Source organism: Odontomachus brunneus, unplaced genomic scaffold (genome assembly GCF_010583005.1).
Source record: "Odontomachus brunneus isolate Ranch 3 - 2012 unplaced genomic scaffold, Obru_v1 Obru_scaffold_050, whole genome shotgun sequence".
NCBI classification, from domain to species: domain Eukaryota; kingdom Metazoa; phylum Arthropoda; class Insecta; order Hymenoptera; family Formicidae; genus Odontomachus; species Odontomachus brunneus.
Window position 1 is genome coordinate 1,905,882 of NW_022639500.1, and position 10,811 is coordinate 1,916,692.

Here is a 10,811-nt window from a genome sequence, read left to right on the forward strand (position 1 = left end):
AAATTCTATAAATTTGTAATGTTATATTTATATGTTCAATGCAAAAATCAACTTTGAAAAATATCGCTCATACTTCGAAAGCTAGTCTCGCCAATGTCCAGAAAAATCCCGGTCGATGCTTGCGAACTTGTCTGGCGACTCTTTTCGCTTCTTCAGACATACTTGATTCCGCGATGATCCTGTCTTTCTCTTCGATGGTATTCTTCAACTCGATGTCATTTTCGTTGGAATCTTCGGATAACATTTTATTTAATATATTCAACTTTCTCGTTATTTCCTCATCCTTCCATCGAGCCTCTTTGTCACGCTGATCCAACTGCGAAATTTGAATGTCGCTCTTTTCGCGCTGAGGTCTCGTATAATCGTTATATAATTCTTTGCTTTTGTAACTCGGTATGTTGGATCGATGCTGCCGCTCTTCATCGGGAATCTCGTCGGAATGTGTCGATCGAAATTGATAACGCATCGGTTTGTTGACTTCGTAGGAAGTCCATTCTGATTTTTCAGTTCCGCTGCAAAGCGTACTGATGAAGCAGAGGAGCAGCAAATTGGTTGCAAAGGAATTGATTGATAACACGTACATCTGTAAGAAAAAGGTATACACGTGAGATTAATGATATGTGTTGAAGATAATTAACGATCGATAAATTTTTAAGGTAAAAGATCGGGATACGAGAGCTCATGGTTGGGGAAATACAGAGAAACAGGAAAATCTAGGAATTTTGAAGAGTTATTATATTTGGTACCTACAGAAGCTTTGTCTGTGAAATAAAACAGAAAACAAAGTTATTTAATTTCGAAGGAGTAATAATTTTCATTAATAAAATAAAATAAGTAACATCGGCTCGATATCTTTTCAGATATCCAACGAGTACTTTTTATTTTCCCAATATCTATACTTTCCATGAGAGAAGACTTGGTTTGCAAATTTACAAATCTTTTACCAATCTAATCAATATTGTTAAGCGTGACTCTATACTGTGGCATACGATGTGTTTCATACATCGATGCGGCATAGCGAGAAGTAAGATTGCGTGTATTACGTAAACGGTGTTATAACAGAAGCGCAGATCGCTATAAAACTACATTTCATGAGAGAGCTCGCAGAAACATCATGCAGTGAGAGTCAGACGATGACCGTGGTGCACGAAAAAGAATCAGTAGTCATTACGTAAGTACAACGATCTTCGTTTAGTGAAATGAGGAAAGTTCGTCGAAGGAACAAAACCACAACGACGGAATTGCCGGCTACGTAGTTCCGGAAATAATATTCTCTTGTGGCTGTTCTAATTGATCTCTTCCTAATCAATTGCGCGCTGCGTAATGGAAATTATTTTCCAAAAATACTCTTATACATATATGTTAAGGATATCCATAAATAATGAAGTATTTCAAAGTTAAACATACTTAAAATCTATAAATTAAACTTTTCTTTTTTTTATTTAAAGATAGAATCTTTTTTTTAAATCATTGATATAATAAGTCGAATCCTATCCTAATAGCACACTAAAAAAAACTGCTAATCAAGGATTGAATAAAATTGTTAACTTTATGAACGAAAATTATTTGTGGATTTTTAACTCTTACATCATTTCCTCTCTATTCTGAGTTAATTTTTGTGTATAATAGTAATTTTATATTTGTTTTAAAAAAATTCTGTAGAAAAATATATTTTCCAAAGTTCATTTGAAGCTAAATTATAAAAATTGGAATAATTAAATAATATTATTCAGGAAATTAAAAGCAGGGTATATATGAAAAAAATCAGGTTATAATTTTTTATACCTTGGATGCATTTAATGAACAGTATATAAGAAGAAATTTGAAGAAAACATAAATAAACAACAATTATTATATATAAGTGGTGAACGGTCCTAGATTATATTAAAAAATGATTTGTCGATCGATATCAAATTAATCAGATTAATGTGACACATTTTCACATTTCATTGTGACGTCTATGAACGGTGACTTATTTTTGTCATTTTTACGTTATTATTACATGATTATAGAAGGATAATTGACGTAACGACTGACCAAAAATTAAGGTGAAAATCACATCACGTTATTACCTATAAATAATATATTTAAACGGTTTCGTCGCAGGCATAAAACTATATGCAATATTAACAGCAAACCTGCTTGATCATCCAGAAAATTTTTTCTTTTTCAAAGCAGAGTAAAAGTTTCTGTTTATCTACAACTTTCTTCTATTTTAAAAGAAAATAGAAGTTATTTAAAATTTCATGAATAAAAGTTTTAGTAAATAGATTTCATTTTATGACTGTTTTCTTAAAATAAAAAAATATGAGTACAAAATTATTATTATTCAAATGACATAATCAAACATTTTAATAGTTTTGTTCAATCCCTCCTGTTAATATATTATACCTTTCAAGTAGATAAGAATAACAGTCTTGAAAACACTTGACTGTTTATAAATATCCCTAACAATCATTTTTTACGCACTAAAGAAGAATATTAAAAAATTTATTTGTAGGTTACGATGCTTATTTCTGTGGAATAAAGTTTATTCCCGCGAATAAACTCTATATTCCCCTCACCACAAATAAATTTTTAATTCTTCCTTTCTCAGCATATTTCATATTTATTGTAAATTATTCAGTAGAACAACTTGTAGATACTGCTCGAAAAATAGTAGATGATCTACTATTGATTACTGATGTGATTCAAGTTTTCACTGAGAATACACCGTATTCTCGAGTCCGAGACTATTGAGCTCATTGACTTACATTGGCGGCGACGACTTTTAAACCCAGACACGCGCGCGCATGCGAAAGTGTTTCTTCTCTTCTAGCCCGCGCATATCGCTTCGCACATTACTCAACCACCCAACTTACTCTCGAGCGTTTTTCGACACATGTGCGAACACAAACACGTATACACTCGCTCATATGTATACATACACACACGCACACGATTTTATTTCTTCGGTATCCCTCGGAAGAGAACGAGACGATATCGCTTCACAAATGTTTCGCACTTGAGAATGTCGTAAGACTCTCGAGAATCGCCTCCGCGTCTGCGTATCATCCACAGTTCGCTGTAATGAAACTGCGATCACCTCTATCGCGCGTTCACGGACGATCGTTTGGCAAATTGCTTCCCTTTGACCCGATATGCCAATTTTATTACTGATATACTGATGCCGGCGAGCCGGCAGCCGGTGGTTCTCGCCGTTGACCGAGCATGACTACCAAGCAAAGCCGGTGATTCGTTGCTACTGGAGTCCATTGGAGATTTCGTCGATCCATTTCAGCATTCTCGTCGTACGTGATACGAACACGTAACACGTGCACCGAATTAATGCTCGATCTTATTGTGCGTGTCGCGATGCGATAAAGCCTGACGAATGTCTGGTGTTGCAACTCGTACAAAATTCGGACCACCTGCATCGGCCCGCTTCGTGGCCGATAGTGAAAGCTTGCGAAATCCACGAAGTACTCGCGAAGTGCTACAGTCTCGGATTTGAGTATATCAGAAAAAAATCACTGGATAGTCGTTTACGTGTGCGATTGTGTAATATATAATATATTCCAGATCGAGTTGAGAAGACAATTGATCACAATCGTCAGGAACACAATTGATGATGAAAAATAATTTAAAATTACTTATATTGCAATGCAGTTCTTGAAAACAAAAGCGATCTTGCTCAAGTGTTTTACAGACTGTGTGTGTGCGTGTGTGTGTTGTGTGAAGATATCCATTATATTTTTATCAGTCACAATGATCGGAAAATTTCTAGACGTGATTAATTAGTTTTTAGATGATAATAAAAAAATTCTGAAAATGTTCTTTTCTCGTAAAATAAAAATCAAGATCACTTTAATTTTTTTTAGATAAAACTATATCTTTTTTCATCCGTAGCGTTGTAAAGTGAATCAAAACAAACTCAATAACATTATTAGTATTTTTGAGATATTTTTATGAGAAAGTTTAAAAAAATTGTTGTTCTCCCATGTATGATGAACGGCATTTCATTAAAAACTGATTAATTATATCTAGAATTGTTTCTTACCCGATTACTGTAACTGTTAAAATAATAGTGAGATACGTTACGAGATGAACACCTTATATATGAATAAAATTTATATATAATCTCATATAATTATATGAATAATGCGATATATATAAATTATATATAACATTTATACATTATTTATACATATATATGCATGTATTCATTATATACATAATATCATATATATGATGTATATAAATTATATATAATTATATGACACACATACATATGTGAACTTTGTCTTTATATTCACAATCATATATAATTGTATATGTCCACATGGAAAAAATTATTGTTGAATAGAAAGAAGGAAAAGTGATCTCATGCAATTAAATGTCAACATTAAAAGTTGTCCCAAACATAACTTCATTTATGTTTGTACAACATTTTTTTTCGCTGTGAATATTGAGCAATTACATATGATTAATATATAGAAAAAAAATTTATATATAATTATATATGGTAATTTTTTTCTCGAATTATCACATAATACTGAATAATTTACAGTTGTTAGACAGTGTCACGGCACTTTTACAGAATTTTTATGCCGGTGTACCGAACAGCACACGCCATAACAGCACACCTGAGCTCGTAATGAGCAAACGAGACTTTCTACGAGACTTCCGCAAAGTACATCGCGCGAGAATTTTTGTCGATTGCGAAAAAATACAGACGTCCGATTCGCGATAATAATGCGCTCACTTTCCTCCACGCGAATGCTCAATGCGTATTCTCGTCCGGCAGAAAGCGTTTTCGCGGTAAACGATTATTGGGCTTTGCCGTCCTGCCTGGCGATCGGCAGTCGCGATACTTAACCGTCCTTGTCTTCGAAAACCAGCCAGGGTCCACGTGGACTACGATACATAACAACTTCCATCTTTCACTTTCACTCTGCGTAATCATACACGTAATCGGGATCGGTTCCATTATACGCGTACCGGCTGTGATAGCGATTATGCTTTTCCGCAAACGGACGTCGCTCCTACAATAAGTTATTTCGTGTCTATCATCGAAAGTTCCGGGTAAATAAATTTGATTTTCCGCTTTCGAATTTATATAATGTTAAATATTTTTACAATCAATAAAAGAAGAAGTTTGCCCTTCGACATTTCGATCCCATTTTTCTCGTTTTGCTTTTACAACAAATAATTATGTATCTATTATAGAAAACTTTCAATAAACAATTTTAATTTTTGGCATTTGGATTTTCAATACTAAAAATATTTTTGCAATTAAGAGAAAAAGAAATTTATCCTTCGACATTTCGATTTCTTTCTTCGTTTTGTTTTTGTAATAAATTGCTTCATGTCTATTATTAAAAAATTTCAATAAATAAATTTAACTTTTTGCGTTTGAATTTTTAATGCTAAATAGTTTTATAATCGATAGATAAGGAAGTTTGTTCTTTGACATTTCGGTTCTATTTATTTTTGTTGATATTTATATTTTATATCTATTTATTTATTTTGTTTCTGTAATAAATTATTCCGTGTGTATTATTGAAAACTTCCGATAAATAAATTTAATTTTTGCATTTACATTTTTAAAGTTAAATATTTTTACAGTCAGTAGAAAAAGAAATTTGCCCTTCGACATTTCGATCCCATTTTTCTTCTTTTGTTTCTACAATAAATAATTCCGTGTTATCAAAAACTTTTGATAAATAAATTTAATTTTTCGCGTTTAAGTTTTCAATGTAAAATATATTTACAATAAATAGATAGAGAAATTTGCTTTTTGACATTTCGATTTCATTTTTCTCCTGCAAAAAATTATTTTATATTTATTATTGAAAACTTTTGATAAATAAATTTAATTTTTTATGTTTGAATTTACAATGTTAAATTTTTTTATTATCGATAGAAAAGAAATTTATCCTTCGACATTCTAGTCTCATTTTTCTGATTTGGTCTTTGCAATAAATTATTCCACGTCTATTGTCGGAAACTCTCAGATTAATAAATTTAATTTTTCACACTTAAATTTGCAATGTTAATTTTTTTTATCGATAGATATGGAAGTTTGCTTTCGACATTTTAATCCTTTTTTTGCCTTATTTTCTTTTTTGGTGAAAATAAAAATTGATTCGAAAATAACACATTAACAATAAATGGCAATTTACCATACTATTATGACAGCATTACATCAATTCGTAGGAAATTGGACCAATTTGGTCAATGCATGACACGCTCCAATTAGTTTCACGCTAATTATTTCACTGTGAAAGGCATGCGTAAAACAAGCGCTTGCGTTCGTTCGAAATGTTTCGCGGCCCGCGGGCCGTTTCTCTATTGCGAAAATTTGAACTTTTATATGCGAAATAATAGGCGGCAGTAGTGGACTCACGCGTGAAATGTTTTCATATAACATAGCAATGGAGTATTGCAAGAGTAGTAAATGCCAGACGTCAATAGTATTTGGCATTCGGTGAAATCACGACGGACAGTCGTGTCCGTTGAACGTGAATGTTATACTTTCGGTTGCACCATAAATCCCCGCGAAAAGAAGTTCAGCAAGTTTGAAAAAATAGAACTGGGGTTCCATGTGACTGGATACGTGTCGTGCACGATATATTTTTCTGTGTACATTTGCCTTGCATAAAACACAAATTTCTGTGCACGTCTCGCTACTTATTTGCTGGTTTTATATCTGGTGCAATTTTTAACCAGTTGCACAACAAAATATGACAAAGTTAGATTTATGTAACCGCGCATGTCGGTAATTTACTTTGATTTATTTTTCTCTTTATTTACTTTTACAATTCATTCTTCTTCTTTTAAAAAAATAATTTTTTAAATTATTACCTAAATTATTACTTTATTATTTTTAAATTGTTATTTTTAATTATTTCTTTAAATTATTAGTTTTTTTGCATCTCTAATATTGCTTCAGGCTAAGAAGACCTAAAAATGGATACAAATACTGCATCCAACCAAATAACAATGAACTCGGACGATAAATTAGCGACTAATTATAATCGTTGCGACTACGTGCGAACAAAAAGTGCGAGATTGTGCGATGTACTTCAATATATTGTGTCTTTTATAAATAGTGTTCGTTAATTCTGGCTATATGTTGACCTTTCTGCAAAATCTTGGCTTTGACCGCTCACAAGTTCATAGGTGATGATTTAAAAGCGTATAATATTAATGGAGATTTAATAGACAAATAGAACAATGATTAGTCTTACAGAAAAAGGAACAGTCTTGTTTTTTAAATATTCTTATTTTTAGCATATAAGTCTTAAAATAAAATCAGACAGCTGAGTTACTTGCATCGATATATTTTATATGTTCTACTTTGTTTTTATTTGTATGGTTCAACACAGAGAAATATATTATCCAAAAATAATTTTCGTCAATAGCAAGCACGAAGTATTGGATTGAGAATATGATATTTTTAAATGTAGGAAGAAAATATCATTGTCGTTCAAATAATCATATCGTACTTCTTATGAAACTATTATACTATTTAAATAAAATTATAGCATTGTATGGACATTTAAGACTTGAAAATTCTTCTAAAAAACAAAATGATATATCGTTTCTTATACATAGAGACAATGATTGTTAATTTGATTATGTTATTTTAATGTATACAACAATTGTTTAATATATGATATTGCGCTTATTCTCATTTGTTTATTATAATTTTATTTATTGATTAAATATAGAGATTTTGTTCTTTCACATTTTTATTTGATTATGTTATAAGTGAATATTAATTTTTTCTGTGCACGCTTCATATAGCATGATATAGGATGATGAATACGGTAATGTTTGAGAAACAGAATCTCGAAATTACAATTCGTTTCTGAGGCTTGGAAAGAAAGATTCGAGCAAATTGTTAACAATCAAACTGTTATTTTTCCACGAATATTATTACGCTGCAATAACCAGTTTCGAAATAGATCTTTGTGCAAATGAAAAAGTTTTAAAACAAATCTAACAGGCAAATTAGTTTTAGAAGCCATCAACTTTGGCTTACCAAAGTCGCTGAGAATTTTACAGTTTTAAACTTACGTTCTGAATGAACTTCCCGGAGATGCGAGCTCGTCGATGGTTAGTTAACTGAACGCTCACGTTTCCTGAATCCAGTTTACTCGCAAGGAAATATGAAATGCAAAGAAAATGGCATGACATGCATAATCTGTCCGACACGCAAACATGATAACTACTTATATATCACGTGGTGCAGTTACATTAGGTCATCAATTTTACTTCGTTTTCTACTCCCTTTAAACTAATCTTTATTATTTGACGTCTTGATTATTTAACATATGAAATAAAATAATTTATCCGTTTCGAAACGAATATAAATAAGCGGGGAGACGAAGAAAAAATATCCATAATCTAGGTAGCCTTGAATGCAAGTGAATGAATTTGATTCTGAGCACGTACTTGCGGTGATGGAAATGACGAAATTACGCAGAAATTTACTCAGGAAAATATTTCTCATTTCTCGAGTTTCATAAAAATTATACGATAATTTCGTAATATAGAGCTTATCGCGAGGCGTGAAGTACCGGATTTTAAATTCAATTAGCTGAGACTTTTTAAAAATTTTTCATTTCTGTTTTTGATAATTATTGTTTCAATATATTAACATTATTTTTCTAAAAAATCTAAATCTATCTTTGAGTAAAATTAATTTTGGAAATAACATGGTAATATACGTTTATTACAAGGCGTGAAGTATCGGATTGAATTTCTTAACAGTTGTTAATGATATCTGCTTTTTTTGATAAATGCAGTTCCAATATTTTGATACTTTTTTTTTAAATCTGTTTTTGTTGTATGTGAGCAAAATTAATATTTGAAATAATTTCATAATCTACAGTTTGCGAGATGTGGAACATCGAATTTTAAATCTAGTTGTTTTGCAGTTTTTAATGATTTTTTCTTGATTTTTGAATGAATTTTTGATAAAAAATAATATAAATTTAAAAATGAACTGTTTTAATACATATCTTAATATTCTTTTCTAAATTTATCTTTGAGCAAAGTTAATTCTCGAGATATTTTCATAAATTTATAGTTTCTCGCAAGGCGTGAAGTATTGAATTTTACATTCAATTACTTAGTAGTTTTTAATAAATCTCTTGTTTTTAAAGAATTATGTTTCAGTATTTTGATATTTTTCTCTAAAATCTATTTCTGAGCAGAATTAATTTTTATAAAATAAGTTCGCAATTTAGAATTTTTAATGATTTTCTTTCTATTACTGATAAATACTGTTTTACAACATCTTAGTATTCTTTACTAAATCTATTTCTGAGCAAAGAGTTAATTTTTTAAATAAGTTCGTAGTCTCTCTCTTTATCGCGAGACCAAAATATACCAAACAGTATTCTAGTTTTTTCTAGGCAAAATTATTTACTTTCCATTTTTACTTGCTAGTTTCTGGCCAAAAAACTAGCTAAAGAAACTGGACAATATTTTTAAAATTTCTTAGGCAGAAACTGCCAATCATTTATTTACTAATTTTAATTAATAAGTTGCTAGCCAGTAAATATCCAAGAAATAATGGCCAAAAAATAGAAACTGCCCAGCATATGCAATTTTCACTTGCTAGTTTCTGGTCAGTAACTAGCCAAGAAACACTGGCTAGAATTTTCGGACTTTATGCTGAATAGAAACTGTTTAGTATTTACTTACTAATTTTTCTAACCTAATTTTTAGCTAGTAATTGGCCATGAAACACTAGCCAATATTTTTCTGGCCAATTTCTTAACAGTTGCTGTTTAATAAATTCTAGTCAGTAAAAAGTAGTCGGTTTCTGGCTAATGACCAGTTTTTCCTGGGAATTTTGTTAGGGAACTCTCTTACCTGCACGTTAAACAAAAACAATTAACAAAGATCGTTTTACTTTTTTCCACGTTGTTATTCCACATGCACACACATACACACAGGCATATGACATACGCACGCACCGGGACACGTCCGTGTGTACACGTCGCGTTTTCGTCGATTCACACGGACTAGCGTAGCGTATGAAGTTACGGGGACAAGTGCATCTTGCTGGACGGCGGAATCGACACTAACGAGATGAGTTCTCTCTCCCACTTGCCGATACTTCGAATCGGTCGCGAAGGTCGTCAGCATTTTTACGAAAGATCTTACGTGTTCTTCGCGGTGTAAACGGAACAAATCGACGAAATTTGGCGGCTCGCCTCGCTAGTGACCGAACCGGATGCTTGGTAGATACTTCGAGTGTGTCGACGCAGGGCACACCGAGCACTTTCGATCTTACCCGTTCCCTAATTGGGCAATCGCCAAATGAGCAATCGCGCTTAGATAAGGCCCCCCGCGAATGCGGGGGCTTTAATTTACCGTTCGTGAAAATTCTCCTGGCTCGTTGAAATTCTGCCGGCGCAGGTGCGTTTCGACGACTCATCGTGTACCTTGCGAAATTCGCACTTTTCTGCCGCGTTACGCCATGCTCACGTACGTATACACGATTGTTCTATCTTTCTCTCTTTTTTTTTGCTATTTGGCATTTGATAATAGCGTTTATTTATGTCATACGGGTTATATAAATGCATCACGCCTATTTGCGCAGCCTCGGAGCTCCCCGGCGCTTTTTTTCACCTAGATTTTTTCCCGCGTGCTATAGTCCATGTCGCAACGCTTCCTCGAACTTTGCACGTCGCGATTTATTTTCTGTGTCATGTTGCATGCTTCTCCATTGACTTGTCTGTCAGAAGGTAAATAGCAGGAAGGGTCACCGAGTTGGGAACTATGCAAATAGCACACAATTTTTTCTCAGC

At 32.5% G+C, this 10,811-nt stretch overlaps 1 protein-coding gene across 1 annotated transcript in view; it reads right to left on the reverse strand.

Moving 5' to 3' along the window:
* Positions 1 to 10,161, reverse strand: part of LOC116845228 — a 13,836-nt gene extending 3,675 nt beyond the window's left edge. Inside the window, exons 1-3 of the mRNA XM_032817666.1 lie at positions 9,975 to 10,161; positions 8,065 to 8,156; positions 74 to 583 (exon numbers count right to left, since the gene is read on the reverse strand). Coding sequence (XP_032673557.1) covers positions 74 to 583; positions 8,065 to 8,156; positions 9,975 to 10,146 — 774 coding nt within the window. The 5' untranslated portion in view covers positions 10,147 to 10,161. The remainder of the gene's footprint in view (positions 1 to 73; positions 584 to 8,064; positions 8,157 to 9,974) is intronic.
* Positions 10,162 to 10,811: the final 650 nt, after the last annotated feature.